This window comes from Acomys minous (genome assembly GCF_964271855.1).
Source record: "Acomys minous genome assembly, chromosome: 15".
Classification (NCBI taxonomy): domain Eukaryota; kingdom Metazoa; phylum Chordata; class Mammalia; order Rodentia; family Muridae; genus Acomys; species Acomys minous.
The window spans coordinates 93,251,299-93,267,140 of record NC_140497.1 but is presented as its reverse complement, the minus strand read 5'-3'; the positions used below and the strand labels follow the sequence as shown (position 1 = coordinate 93,267,140).

Below are 15,842 nucleotides of genomic sequence, written 5' to 3'. Positions count from 1 at the left end.
TTCTTACTATTAAGAAGTTAACTCCCTGTTATATTCAACAAAGCCGGTTGCTCTCAAGGATCATGTGTATGTTATTTTGTTTTTGTTTTTTCAAAAATATTTCTCCTGGAGCAGGGCCTGCACCTTGCCTGGACATCACAGTAGAGCTGGCCCCACAACCCACCTATTGTGAGGTGGGGTGGGTGTGACGCTCTCCCCCTCTTGCTACCTGCAGTAACTGGGAGAGCTGGCCCCAAAGGCGTGAGAACAGGAGAGCAAACCCTGCCCCTCACTCACTGTAGCACTCAGAAGGGCAGGTGCTGCACCTGCCTGGGCAACACAGTGGAACTGACCCTGACGGCAGAGGCTCGGGTGAGTCCACTGTGCAGGCCATGGAGTTTCTGTTACCCAGGGTAATCTCAAAGTCATGATGTCTGCCTCAGTCTCCTGAGTGTACAGAGTACAGGCATGTAGCACTGTGCTGAGATTACAGGCAGGTGGCACTGTGCTGAGATTACAGGCAGATGGCCCTGTGCTGAGATTACAGGAATGTAGCCCTGTGCTGAGATTACAGGCAGATGGCCCTGTGCTGAGATTACAGGAATGTAGCCCTGTGCTGAGATTACAGGCAGATGGCCCTGTGCTGAGATTATAGGAATGTAGCCCTGTGCTGAGATTACAGGCAGGTGGCCCTGTGCTGAGATTACAGGCAGGTGGCCCTGTGCTGAGATTACAGGCAGATGGCCCTGTGCTGAGATTACAGGCAGGTGGCCCTGTGCTGAGATTACAGGAATGCAGCCCTGTGCTGAGATTACAGGCAGGTGGCCCTGTGCTGAGATTACAGGAATGTAGCCCTGTGCTGAGATTACAGGCAGGTGGCCCTGTGCTGAGATTACAGGCAGGTGGCCCTGTGCTGAGATTACAGGAATGTAGCCCTGTGCTGAGATTACAGGCCGGTGGCCCTGTGCTGAGATTACAGGCAGGTGGCCCTGTGCTGAGATTACAGGCAGGTGGCCCTGTGCTGAGATTACAGGCAGATGGCCCTGTGCTGAGATTACAGGCAGGTGGCCCTGTGCTGAGATTACAGGCAGGTGGCCCTGTGCTGAGATTACAGGAATGTAGCCCTGTGCTGAGATTACAGGCAGGTGGCCCTGTGCTGAGATTACAGGAATGTAGCCCTGTGCTGAGATTACAGGCAGGTGGCCCTGTGCTGAGATTACAGGCAGGTGGCCCTGTGCTGAGATTACAGGCAGGTGGCCCTGTGCTGAGATTACAGGCAGGTGGCCCTGTGCTGAGATTACAGGCAGGTGGCCCTGTGCTGAGATTACAGGCAGGTGGCCCTGTGCTGAGATTACAGGCAGGTGGCCCTGTGCTGAGATTACAGGCAGGTGGCCCTGTGCTGAGATTACAGGAATGTAGCCCTGTGCTGAGATTACAGGCATGTGGCACTGTGCTGAGATTACAGGCAGGTGGCACTGTGACTAGGAACAAATATAAATCATAAAAGCATAGTCAAGACAGTCCAAATCCACCTAATGATACTTTGGAAATGAAATAATGTAAGCAGCTAAATACTGACTTTAATGTAAAAAAGATGTTTAATCCAAACGAGAATTAATTTGTAATCTCAATTTTATCTACACACATCTTTAAGACATCTATAGTGACTTTTTATTATCACATTTAATCATAAACAACAATGGGCTTCATCATGACACCCGCATACATACAGACTATGTAGTCTGGCCCCAGTTGCACCCCATTACCCCCTCCTTTGTCCCGCCTTCTCAACCCACCCTCTTCCCAACTAGTTATTCCTTCTACTTCTAACCTCCAAAAAAAAAAAAAATCTGTTCTTTGTGACTCGCTGCGTGTAGGGAGGGCTCACAGAGAGCATGTGTGGACGCGGTGGCCCGCGAGCAGCCTTACCCTTAGCTTTCTCTGGGTCATGGCTGTCTCCAGGGCGATCTCCCTCAGTGAGTCTCTAGAGATGTCCAGCATGGACGCCTTGATGGTGTCCCCCGGGTACAGACTCAGGCGGGACTGTCGGAGAGCAATCCTGGCTTGCAGTTGCAGCATCTCTTCTTCCTGTCGCTTTAGCATCATCTCTTGATTGATCAGGTTGCCTTCAAGGGAGGGTTCATATTGCCTAAGACAGAGAAAAGAGAAAAGAACGAAGTCCAGCAAGAAAACAGTTGTAGGAAGTCCCATGTCAAGTAAGGTATCAAGAATGTAAACACCAGGCGTGGTGGCGCACGCCTTTAATCCCAGCAATCGGGAGGCAGAGGCAGAGGTAGGTGGATCGCTGCGAGTTCGAGGCCAGCCTGGTCTGCAAAGTGAGTCCAGGACAGCCAAGGCTACACAGAGAAACCCTGCCTTGAAAAAAAGTAAAAAAAGACTGTAAACATTTACCTATTATTTTTAAATATTTATTTTAATTAATGTATGTATTTGTGTGCTTGTGTGCGTTTATGTACACCACATGTGTGCACGTGTCTGTGGGGGCCAAGAGCACTAGATCTCCTGGAGCTGGAGTTACAGGTGGTTATAGAATGCTGAACGCAGGTGCTAGGAAACGAACCTGAGCTGGTAGTACACGGTGTAGCACAGTAAGAGAACAATCTATACAATCTTCTATAAATTATATACATGATATATATGTACACACACACACACACACACACACACACACACACACACACACACACACACTTGTATTCCAGTTCCTGATACAAAAGATTGCTATCTTTTGTAATTTCCTGAGAGAAAGAGTGATAGGAGAATCTTTGCTTTAATGTTTGTTGTTTGAATTTGGTTCTGGTCACATCTCCTTAACCAATCAACACCCAAGTTTTACAGGCTGAGTCTCCTTTTCCTGATACAGAGCTCTTAAATTCCTTGGCATTTTCTGGAAACCATTGCTCTTTTGTTACAGTGAAGAAGAGCCTGGTAGAACCCTCGGTAGTTTCTAGTGCAGGGCTGACCCAGAAAGACAAGGGAGCGTGACGGAGAGAGTTAATCATCAGTCTTGCCTATGGAATGACTTCTACACAAGCCCCTAGTCCACCCTTACAGAGCAGCAGGTCTGGGAGGCTATGGCGACCTGATCAGTGGCTGCTCTGCAGGACAACAGCTGGCATCTGGCATCTGTACCGGACTGTGAGGAGAACCCCAAGGTGGAGCTGCTGCTCCCAGAAGGACACTCAGTGGGGCCAGAGCCTGCTGATGTAAGGATGTCCCTTGTGTCTGGTGTCAGAATACTCTTTGGAGGTGGCATCCTGGTCCACAGCAATGTTCTGCTGTATTCCCAAGGGCTGCTATACTGCTGTCCCACAGGGTGGACCTGAAGCCTCTGAGTACAGAGGAAAGTCCCAGTGTCCTCTGAAGATCTGCTTTCCCTGTGGTCCTACCAGACAGGGCTGGCTGGCTGGCTTGCTTGCCTATCTATCTATCTATCTATCTATCTATCTATCTATCTATCTATCTATCTATTATGTATACAGTGCTCTGCTTGCATGTTCACCTGCAGGCCAGAAGAGGGCAGCGGATCTCATTATAGATGGTTGTGAGCCACCATGTGGTTGCTGGGACTTGAAATCAAGACCTCTGGAAGAGCCGTCAGTGCTCTTAACCTCTGAGCCATCTCTCCAGCCCTGAGACAGGGCTCTTTTAGTCATATAGACTTACACTCTGATGATCAGTGAGAGTCTGCTTTTCTTGTATTTTCATATGTGTGGATGCATGTGGTCATGTAGGTGAAGGTCAAAGGTCAGGCTCAGGTATTGTTCCTTAAGAGCTGTCCACCATGTTTTATGAGACAAGGTCTCTGGACATTTATCAAGGCCCACCAGTGAGCTCTATGGATCCACCTGCCTTCTGAGAGCCGAAAGCCAAGCATGTGCCACACCTGGCTTTTGCCAGGGCCTCTTGGGTTCAAACTTATGTCCCCGTGCCTACACTGCAGAGGCTTTGCCCAATGACCTGTCTCCTCAACCCCTTTGTGTAATTCTTACTTCAGCTTCCAGACCTACTGCCTCCTTCTCAAACAGCCGACTCTTCCCAAGCGATGGGACAACACAGGCAGACCTGCTTTGCCCTGGCATTTACCGTCCAACGCTTACTCCATTTCATCAGCTGCAGATGTTGGTGTCTGACTCAGGTTTTCCCTATCACTACCCTTGCCATCACTCAGGGCTATGATATGTGCATCTTGGGAGTCTTCTAGCCCTCTGCCCCCCCTTCCTCAGCAGACCACCACGCCACCTCTGCCCCCCTTTGTTCCTCAGCAGACCACCACGCCACCTCTGCCCCCCTCTGTTCCTCAGCAGACCACCACGCCACCTCTGCCCCCCTCTGTTCCTCAGTAGACCACCACGCCACCTCTGCCCCCCTCTGTTCCTCAGCAGACCACCACGCCACCTCTGCCCCCCCCAGCAGACCACCACGCCACCTCTGCCCCCCCTTCCTCAGCAGACCACCACACCACCTCTGCCCCCCCCTCTTCCTCAGCAGACCACCACGCCACCTCTGCCCCCCTCTTCCTCAGCAGACCACCACGCCACCTCTGAAAGTCCCCGCTTCTGTTTGCCCACGTTCTCTATAATCTTTTTGTCTATTGCGCTCTAATCTCCTTGGCCAGACACTGGCTCACAGCACTGCCATTTCTGTCACTGTTCCCCTCCTGTCCTTCCTTGTTCGGAACCTAAGGTCCATCACTACAGTCACTCCTTGGCATATGACCTCACCACCCAGGGAACTGTGGAGCCAGGCTCCCTGATCTCGCTGGGCCCACCTTCAGCATCGACTCTCTTGCCTTTTTTTTTTTTAATGCTCTCTCCTCCTCTCAACAGGTGACTTTACTTACTCTTCTCACTGAAAAAGAAAGTGATGCAAGCACCCTACTTGCCTACCAATGTACACTCTTAGCATAACATTCCAAAACCAAAGCCATTTTACTTTTGTCCTATGATCTAACCTTCTTGCAATTATTTACCAGTTGCCCAGGACACAACTCATTCCTATTTCTTCTTCCTTCTAAACTGCGAATCTCATTATGTATCAAATCCTGAAGGCACAACCTGTAAGGCAGCCATAGCTGACTTCCTGTAAGACAGCCATAGCTGACTTCCTGTAAGACAGGCATAGCTGGCTTCCTGTAAGACAGTCATAGCTGACTTCCTGTAAGAAAGGCATAGCCGACTTCCTGTAAGACAGCCATAGCCGACTTCCTGTAAGACAGGCATAGCCGACTTCCTGTAAGACAGGCATAGCCGACTTCCTGTAAGACAGGCATAGCCGACTTCCTGTAAGACAGGCATAGCCGACTTCCTGTAAGACAGCCATAGCCGACTTCCTGTAAGACAGGCATAGCCGACTTCCTGTAAGACAGCCATAGCCGACTTCCTGTAAGACAGCCATAGCCGACTTCCTGTAAGACAGCCATAGCCGACTTCCTGTAAGACAGGCATAGCCGACTTCCTGTAAGACAGCCATAGCCGACTTCCTGTAAGACAGCCATAGCCGACTTCCTGTAAGACAGGCATAGCCGACTTCCTGTAAGACAGGCATAGCCGACTTCCTGTAAGACAGCCATAGCCGACTTCCTGTAAGACAGCCATAGCCGACTTCCTGTAAGACAGCCATAGCTGACTTCCTGTAAGACAGTCATAGCTGACTCCTGTAAGACAGGCATAGCTGACTTCCTGTAAGACAGTCATAGCTGACTTTCTGTAAGACAGTCATAGCTGACTTCCTGTAAGATAGGCATAGCTGACTTCCTGTAAGACAGGCATATCTGACTTCCCACAACGCTGACCATCGAAGCCTGCACCATCTGCATTAGTACTTCCCGACTGCCACCTGCTCTTACTGTCACGGAACAAGTCACTGTAATGCTATGCGACATCTTGCCTTCTTATGCTTTCAGTCACATATGGCTTCCCTACCTCAGCATCTGTGACATCACCAATTACTGATTACTTGGTCACCATCCCTAGTGCACCTCATCCTGTAACTCGTTTTGTTGTGGCTACACTGCCTTTTCTCTGTTACAGTGAAGACGGCATGTCCCCTGCCACAGTTAGGGCTTCTATTGTTGTGATGAAACACCATGAGCAAAAGCAACTTGGGGAGCAAAGGGTCTATTTGCCTTACACTCCACATCTTAGCGCCTCACTGAGGGAAGTCAGGGCAGGGGCCCAAACGGCAGGAACCTGGGATCAGGAGCTGGTGCAGAAGCCACGGAGGAGTGCGGCTTACTGGCTTGGCTTGCTCACTCTACTGCTTATAGAAGCCAGAGCCATCAACCCAAGGATAGACTCACCTATAACGGGCTGAGCTCTTCCCCATCAACCACTAATTAAGAAAATGTCCTACAGGCTTGCCTGCAGCCCAGTCTTATGGAAGCATTTTCTTAATTGGGGTTTCCTCCTCTCAGATGACTTTGGTTTATGTCAAGTTGACATAAAACTAGCCAACACCATCCCCTACTTCAGCACCTTTGCACTGTAACAGCCCTCCCATTGGCTTCTGTAAGGACCACTCTTTTACACTCAGCATTGCCCCGAGAGGGACACTTGCTCTGATCACACTCCCCTCAGGAAGCAAGCAGGACACAGAAACCACACTCTGACCTGCCTGCTGCATTAGCCTGCCTCGGTTTGCCTCAGAGCACCACGACTGCCTGGCAGTGTGCTGCGTCCTTCTCTTTGCACAGTCGGCTGGCTATCTCATCTCTAGTGATCTCTCGGCGGAGCTGTTGTGGCTGCTGTGCACAGCTGTCTTGGTACCTGACTGTATCTAGTATGTGTTGGGTCCCAGCAGCTGCTGAGTGAACTGTTACCTTCACCCGAGTCAAAAGTAGTCAGTCTCTGAGTCTCTGCATTTTAATGCACATGGTGCATCTTCATTAAGCAGATTTCACTAACTAGAACTAATCTTAACAGCAAAAAATTATCCCTCGGTTCAGCACTGGGCTTCTTCCCGTTCATCCCCAATGTTTGGGCTTCACCGAAAAAGCAGATAATACTGAGTATAAAACTATCTTTGTCTCCCACTTGTTTTAAAACAACCGAAGAGTTTGTTGTAATAAAGTAGTAACTAAAAGCCATGTGTAAATAGAAAATTATTTTCTACAAAGTAAAAATATCAGAGCTACTGAAAAGAAATGAAATGAAAAAAACTATGGACATTAATTAGGCAGTAACTTTTTAGTACAGGAGCTTAACTGTCTGAGCTCTACGCCATGAGTAACTGTTTTAAGCGCATAGCTGGTCTGGTATAGCTCACAGGCATGGCTGTGGTCTGCCGCGTTCAGTAGCTAAAGGACAAATATCTGAAACTTCCCCGAAGACTCTCTCCTAACCGGCAGCATTTGAACTAAGTGAGTGTGAAAGGTTTTTATGTTTTAGAAATAGACTTCCAGCCCATGTTGGATCTCACTTTTCAGTTTACAAATGTGAAGTCGGCATTCAGTGTTCAGGCAAGGCAACTGTGCACACATGACAGTGATGCATATTAATCCACTGAGCACCTGTCTGGGAATTCTTTCAGTTTGAACAAAGCAAAGTACACGTAACTAGAGCCCAAGTACCCCAGATCTAGCACACACATACACTCACATCTCACAAGAAGCTTGTATTTCAGGACCAAATACCGCACAGCCCCTAATGGCTTTAGAACTATGCAGAGAAGCCAAGCAGTGAGTGAATAATTAACTTCTTACACAATAGCTCACACAGTGGGAATCTAATTACTCATTCAACCAGTTCACACTGAGTGCTTGAGCCTGCCTGGCTTTCAAAGTACATATTACTGTTAGTTACACTTTAGAAACAAAAGCTTACTGTGTTTTCACAGATTTTTAATGCCTTGCCTTAACCCTCTTGATTGTTGTATCTATTCCTTCTGACAATTTAAGAAGCCAACCATAGTTAATGAGAATCAAACTGTCAAAACAGAACCAACCACCTGTGACGAGCAATTAGTGCTTTCTAAAGCCATACCTTGGTCGTGACTGGCCGTGACCGGTTTCATCCACTCCAGGAAGACCGCTGGCCTCAAGCCTCTTGGAAGCTTCACTTCTTCTCACTAATTTTGAATAAAAACAGGGAAGTGGTAGAGGTGATAGAAATGCAAAAGCACTTTCGTGAGATATCCAAGCAGTAGGGGAAGATGATTTCTGCACATTACAATCATGTACTCGAATGCATGACATGCTGTAAGACTCTTCTGAGGTTAAGGCATGGCAGGTTTTTGGTTTTGTTGTTGGTTTTCAAGACAGGGTCTCTCTGGGTAACTATGGCTGCCCAGGAACTTGCTCTTGTATACCAGGCTGGCCTTAAACTCACAGGGATCTGTCTGCCTCTGCTTCCTGAGTGCACCATGCCCAACATGGTAAGCTTTATAGACAGTGACTATTTTCCTATAAGATGAAGTGATTATCACTGTTTTATGGAACTGCTATTATTTGATATAACACTTTTGAAAGGAATTTTTACAATCTTACTATTTCAACAACCTTTATTTAAATAGTATTAAAAAATAGTTGCTTCCTAAAAAGGATACTTTGCTTATATCAGAGAACTCTTACCTTGTCTGAAATCTGATTCCGAGGAAATAACAGAAGGGCTTTCACTGGAGGTGCTAAAGATATCACTGTGGTAAGTCTTGTATCTTCGAACTGGTTCTAAAGGAATTTTTAAAAATAAGAAAGTTTATGAGCAATGTCACACAATTTTTAAAAAGAACATACTCAATCTTGGAGGATTAGAATAAATGTTGCTTTATATTAGCCACTAGCTAAACTAACTGTATATGAGAAATGAAAACTGAGCTCCTGTGCTGAGGTTCTGCACACTGAGCTCCCGTGCTGAGGTCCTGCACACTGAGCTCCCGTGCTGAGGTCCTGCACACTGAGCTCCCGTGCTGAGGTCCTGCACACTGAGCTCCCGTGCTGAGGTCCTGCACACTGAGCTCCCGTGCTGAGGTCCTACACACTGAGCTCCCGTGCTGAGGTCCTGCACACTGAGCTCCCGTGCTGGGGTCCTGCACACTGAGCTCCCGTGCTGAGGTCCTGCACACTGAGCTCCCGTGCTGAGGTCCTGCACACTGAGCTCCCGTGCTGGGGTCCTGCACACTGAGCTCCCGTGCTGAGGTCCTGCACACTGAGCTCCCGTGCTGAGGTCCTGCACACTGAGCTCCCGTGCTGAGGTTCTGCACACTGAGCTCCCGTGCTGAGGTCCTGCACACTGAGCTCCCGTGCTGAGGTTCTGCACACTGAGCTCCTGTGCTGAGGTCCTGCACACTGAGCTCCCGTGCTGAGGTTCTGCACACTGAGCTCCCGTGCTGAGGTCCTGCACACTGAGCTCCCGTGCTGAGGTCCTGCACACTGAGCTCCCGTGCTGAGGTCCTGCACACTGAGCTCCGGTGCTGAGGTCCTGCACACTGAGCTCCCGTGCTGAGGTCCTGCACACTGAGCTCCTGTGCTGAGGTCCTGCACACTGAGCTCCCGTGCTGAGGTCCTGCACACTGAGCTCCGGTGCTGAGGTCCTGCACACTGAGCTCCTGTGCTGAGGTTCTGCACACTGAGCTCCCGTGCTGAGGTCCTGCACACTGAGCTCCGGTGCTGAGGTTCTGCACACTGAGCTCCCGTGCTGAGGTCCTGCACACTGAGCTCCCGTGCTGAGGTCCTGCACACTGAGCTCCTGTGCTGAGGTCCTGCACGCTGAGCTCCGGTGCTGAGGTCCTGCACGCTGAGCTCCCGTGCTGAGGTCCTGCACGCTGAGCTCCCGTGCTGAGGTCCTGCACGCTGAGCTCCCGTGCTGAGGTCCTGCACGCTGAGCTCCTGTGCTGAGGTCCTGCACGCTGAGCTCCCGTGCTGAGGTCCTGCACGCTGAGCTCCTGTGCTGAGGTTCTGCACACTGAGCTCCCGTGCTGAGGTCCTGCACGCTGAGCTCCTGTGCTGAGGTCCTGCACGCTGAGCTCCCGTGCTGAGGTCCTGCACGCTGAGCTCCTGTGCTGAGGTTCTGCACACTGAGCTCCCGTGCTGAGGTCCTGCACACTGAGCTCCCGTGCTGAGGTCCTGCACACTGAGCTCCTGTGCTGAGGTCCTGCACACTGAGCTCCCGTGCTGAGGTCCTGCACACTGAGCTCCGGTGCTGAGGTCCTGCACACTGAGCTCCTGTGCTGAGGTTCTGCACACTGAGCTCCCGTGCTGAGGTCCTGCACACTGAGCTCCGGTGCTGAGGTTCTGCACACTGAGCTCCCGTGCTGAGGTCCTGCACACTGAGCTCCCGTGCTGAGGTCCTGCACACTGAGCTCCCGTGCTGAGGTCCTGCACACTGAGCTCCTGTGCTGAGGTTCTGCACACTGAGCTCCCGTGCTGAGGTTCTGCACACTGAGCTCCCGTGCTGAGGTCCTGCACACTGAGCTCCCGTGCTGAGGTTCTGCACACTGAGCTCCCGTGCTGAGGTTCTGCACACTGAGCTCCTGTGCTGAGGCTAGGATGCATGAGTTTTTAGGGAAACTGTTTTGTGGCTTTGTTGGTTTTGGGAGAAAGCAGTCCATGGCCACCGTCCTGAAGAGAAGAGCAGCAGACCCTGAGTGCAGGCCACCCAGAGAAGTCGGGGAGCTTTCCCCCAAGGTCTGCAAATTCGAGGACAGGAACACCACACAGTGAACTGTTTGTGCTGGAAGGTGTCCGAGAGATGCTGATGACGAGTGAGGAAGACGTTAAGTGGCACAAGAGCCAGGCTTATGGAAGCAGGAGCAATGCGCTGGAAGAATCCAGGCAGAGCAGGGTCTCACTGAGAAAAACAAAAAAACAACGAGAGAGAAACAGCTGACTGGCCAAGACCTCCATGGAAGGACGTTCCTAGGATACTAGTTATCTGAAGAACAAGACTTGCCGAGCTGATGAAGAGCCTCAGCGGGGGTGCTAAGCAACACTCTAGCCAATGGGAAGGCTTGAGACCTGAGAAGCATTTCCCATCCTCTGCAAAGGGCTGCATTCTACTATAGAGAAAGCTCGTAGTAAAGTAAGTTTTCAAATCCTCTGCTTGAATATGAATGTGATGTGAAAGGGTCATGGAGTAACAAAAATCCTCAGTAGTTTTAATGAAAACAATAGTCTCACCTAATACTACGTTATATTTAATAACATAATAAACTATGTACAAGTTAGATAGTTACATAAGAAGAACTGTTTTGTTCAAAGGCACTCAAGTGCTACTGTTTTACTGTTACCAGCCTCTCTGGGTAGCATCTTGTGAATTCTCTCTGAGGGAACCCCTACCAAATCACAAGTCCAGAGCTGCAGATTTCAGGCCAGCTATAGCAGCAAGGCCCAGGAGAGGATCTGGGTTTAGAGAGAATATAGCTCTGCTATCTTACAAAGGAAAGTAGGAAGGGGCCGTGAACCTGTTCAATAAGCTGACTAGAGAGGTCCCTTGCACTTGGTGGTGTGCCTCACAACGGCAGCTTCGAGAGCTGTATAAAGCAGCACACAGGCCTACTGCTTCTGAGCTAGTTCTGCAAAGTGGGTGTAATTCTAAGCAGGCTGCAACTGACTTCCATTCTCTGCATCTGGTTTTGTGTCCGCTTGCTTTAGCTCGTAGTCTGTGCTGTGCCTCTTCAGCCAGGGTTCCTCTTAGAAGACAAAGGCAGCTCTATTTAATCCTCCTGAAAAGCTTATTGTCAATGCAGCCTCCCTTGATAAGCCTTTGTCTACAGATGCCTCTCAGGACCACACCCAGGTGGGGAGCGCACGGTGCTGGAGGGCCAGCTCTCTAGAAACACCAGAGGACAAGCTCTGTCTGCGGAGACTACAGAGATGTTTTCTTTGTTTACAACTGGGGAAAAGGTAGCAAGAGTTACAAGCAACTGAAATGGAAGGGGTTAATTCTGAAAGCGTCTCGTCTCATATTCGGGTGTCATTAAAGTGCTGTCAGCCATGCTCTTTTCATGTAGTAACATGCTAGAGATAACTAGATTAAAATTCCCACACAGTATTTGTGGACTCAGCATGCTTATAAAAAAGGTTTATAATCAGATTAAAGCTCTAACACACAATTTACCAGATAGTCATGCTTACAACAAAAAATTAAAACTTTAACCTTTGTAAGCATGCCCTCTCCTTTTCTAAATTAAATAATAAAACCAACCATTGCAGAAATGTAAGACAGCAGCACGCCCCTGCCAAGGCCGCCTTACGTGGTATGAAGAAGCCGGGGCTCCACCCTACAGCCTGCTTGTGCCCCTCATCCTTGGCTCTGTGATGCTCTACATGCAGAGAAGGCACCAGGAAGAGGCGGTTTTCTTCCTCTGCTCTGGTCTGCAGCAGGCAGGTAAAACCTGCTCTTTGGTGAAGCTTCTTAGCATCATTGGACACCTTGATTTTACAAGACCCTGGTGCCAGTTATATTCATCTTTGTTGTTTTTTGGGGGGTTTTGAGTCCGTCTCTGTATGTAGCCCTGGATGTCCTCGGACTTGCTGTGTAGACCAGGCATACTTCAATGCATTAATTCTAGCACTTTGTATTTGGTTCAGATCTGTAGTATTTATTAATTGGGTAACTGCTGGCATACTGCATAGGTTCCTAGCAACCTATGACATCATTACCTGCCTGCCACTAGATGGGCTAGCTGCCCAGTAAATAAACAGGGCAAACCCACCTTGTGTCTGTCTGTCTGTCTCTCACCTCTTTCTCCCTCACTTGTCCTCTTGCCCTTCTTTTGTTCTTGTTCCTCCTCCTCCTCCTCCTCTTCCTCCCCTCTCTCTCCCCAGGGCACCCCTCCACCTATAATAGACTTCTCCATATCATATCTGTTGTGTGGCTCATATGCTGGGATAGTCTGAACCTGCCTTTTTGTGTCACAATACGTTTCTGGGGATGCCCTAACAGATTACTGACTTCACATCCCCATGAGAAATAGTCCATTCGCCGTCTCTCTGGGCTCCTTTGGGATGCTTTCTGGATAATTTCAAACTCCTATGCCCACATTAAGGGCTGCTAAGCTTACACGCCTCTCCAACCAAACTTGGACAGGTCCAAAGCGGGACCTTTTTAATTAACACCAGCAATCGGGTAAAATAAAAGGAAGTTCCTTACATGCAAACTTTTTTCTTCTTTGCTCCAAAACTTCTGTCTCTGTTTGCTCTCTCAAAAGTTTCAAATGTTCACCTAAAGGGAATTTTCTCCCCAGCCTACTAACTTTGTCTTCTGCCCACATATATGTTCCAGTATCTTGCCAGATTTCCTAGATTCAAGACAGCACTAAGCAGCCACTCACAGGTGCCCCAGGCCAACCTCACAGATCCTGTCTGCTGGGCCTGCATTGCCCCTCCTAGCCGCAGATGTTCTCAGACCCTGGACAGCAAATACAGCAGCCTGCTCTTCCTGGACCTGGCCAACATTTCAGCCTTTTAACTGCCCCCCCCCCCACCATCGCTGAGCTACTGTCAGCACGAAGAAGTCAAAGATACTGATCTCTTCATCCCTTATCCATTGACATAAGGCTGGGATGATGTGATTCAGACCCAGGACAAACAGCTCCAGGTCCTCCCAACACTCCTTGGTCCCTATCTGCTGCAGGACATGGCCGACATACCCTGTCCTCTGCCCTGAACTTTCTAGGTCGGAGCTTTTCCTTTCCCTTCACCATATAATCTGGACATTTTACTGCTCTCCGCCCCTGCCCCTCCCCCCCGCCCCTGACATGGCAGCCAAGAGCTGCTTCCAATGAACCTACATTTATATACTTTAACTCACCTTACATGAAAAGCTATCCAATATCCTCATTTGTTGTTGTTATTATTTTTCTGTTTGTTTTGTTTTTCAAGACAGGTTTCTCTGTGTAACAGCTCTGGCTGTCCTGGAACTCGCTCTCTAGCCCAGGCTGGCCTCGAACTCACAGAGATCCACCTGCCTCTGCCTCCCAAGTGCTGGGATTAAAGGCATGTGCCTCCCCTGCCTGGTCTCATTTTTAATTATAAGAAAAGGGAATAATGTTAGCATGCTGGCCCCCAGTCTGCCTAGCAACCTATGATGTCATTACCTGCCTGCCAGTAGGTGTGCCCCTGACCAGGACTATATAAACAAGCAAAGCCACCTTGTACCTCTCCTACCCCTTTCCCCTCTCTTGTTGCTTTCCTCTTGTCTCTTTTTCTCTCTCGCTCTCCCTGGGGTGTCCTCTCCTTCCTTCTCCCCCCATGTTTCTACAATCAATCTTATGCCATGTATGTGGTGCGGCATCATATTTCATATTTAAAAGTAACTACCAACCAGTAATTTAAGGGTATCAGGCCCTTTGTGTTTGTGTATGTGCACATGTGCCTGTAGAGGCTGGAGGGCCGCCTCGGATGCTGTTCCTCAGGCGTGATCCATCCTTCATCCCGTTTCCTGAGACAGGGGCTCTTGTTGGCGTGGCACTTCTGCATCTGGCTAGGCAGGGTGGCAGCGAGCCTAGTGATCTGTCCGTTTCCACTTCCCCAGCACTGGGACTGCTAGCGTGCCCTGCCCTGCCTCTGTTTGGAGTCTAAGGTCTGGACTTAAACTGTCACACATATAAACACTAGCATTTAACAACTGAGCTACACTCCTAAATCTCACTCTGCTTAAAAACCCAAAAGATGCTTCTAAGAATGCATTTACAGAATATAACAAAGTTTTCTAACAACAAACATTGTGACCAGGAAAGTGGGACAGAGGGGAGGACATCCTATTGGGACTCTGGGTGAGAGAAGCCTGGGAGAATGGGGGAATAGAAGGATCCAGAGAGTCCTAGAAACCTACAAGAAGAACATTATGGTGGGCAGATCTGGGCCTAGGGGTCCTGCTCAAACTATGGCACCAGCCAAGGACAATACGTGCAGTAAACATCAAACCCCTACCCAGATATAGCCGATGGACAGGACATTCTCCACAGTTGAGTGGAGAGTGGGATCTGACTTTCACACGAACTCTGGTGCCTCATATTTGACCACGTCCCCTGGATGGGGAGGCCTGGTGGCACTCAGAGGAAGACAGCAGGTTACCAAGAAGAGACTTGATACCCTATGAGCATATACAGGGGGAGGAGGCCCCCCTCAGTCACAGTCTTAGGGAAGGGGAGTAAGGGAGAAATGGGAGGATACAAGGGATGGGATAACATTTGAGATGTAATATGAATAAATTAATAAAATATATTTTTAAAATTGTGATCATATGTAATGGACTTAAAATATACTTGGCTAAGTTCACACGTGAGTGGCCACTACCTTTCCTGCAGAACTCTGCCCTCGCGGTCACGACTGAAGCCGCACTCACTTTCAATGGGGTAGGTAAGCCGCTTTCCCTATCTCACTTGCTGATTTAGAATTTTTTTTTCACCTCTTTATAGATGAAACCTACAATGCAGGAAGTGGTATACAAGGCTCCATTTACTCTAGATTGTCTCTTTCTTCAGACAACTTCCTTTGTTTTGTGTGTGTGTGTGTGTGTGTGTGTGTGTGTGTGTGTGTGTGTGTGTGACTGGTTGTCTGCGTGTGGTTTTCAGACACATAAGATGAAGGTCTGGGACTCATCAGTGTTAAGAACAGTAAGAGTGAAAGGCAAAGAGAGGGTCACATCAGTGAGATCCAAGTCAGCTTGTGATACAGACACAGACACAGACTCCCGTTCCCCCCCCCCCCCAAAGTCATCTGGGAAGGATGACTGTGAGAACTTCAGTGACGTTTATGACACTACACACACAGTAGTTTTTCAAAAAGCAGAGCGCTGAGTTTCTCACGCTGCTTCAGCAGAGTAAGAGCATTTTGATGTTTTAGTTACAGCTTCACCCTGTAAAGAACTGATACCAACTCTCCAACCACACTGAACACTAAC

The 15,842-nt window shown here is 49.1% G+C and overlaps 1 protein-coding gene across 10 annotated transcripts in view; it reads right to left on the bottom strand.

Annotated features, from left to right (window-relative positions):
- PTPN13 (protein tyrosine phosphatase non-receptor type 13) overlaps positions 1-15,842 on the bottom strand; it is a 163,049-nt gene that overhangs the window by 61,357 nt on the left and 85,850 nt on the right. For all 10 annotated transcript variants that reach the window (XM_084758209.1, XM_084758212.1, XM_084758216.1 and 7 more), the window contains 3 exons: positions 8,570-8,665; positions 7,983-8,067; positions 1,909-2,128 (listed from right to left, as the gene is read on the bottom strand). In XM_084758209.1, coding sequence (XP_084614335.1) covers positions 1,909-2,128; positions 7,983-8,067; positions 8,570-8,665 — 401 coding nt within the window. The remainder of the gene's footprint in view (positions 1-1,908; positions 2,129-7,982; positions 8,068-8,569; positions 8,666-15,842) is intronic.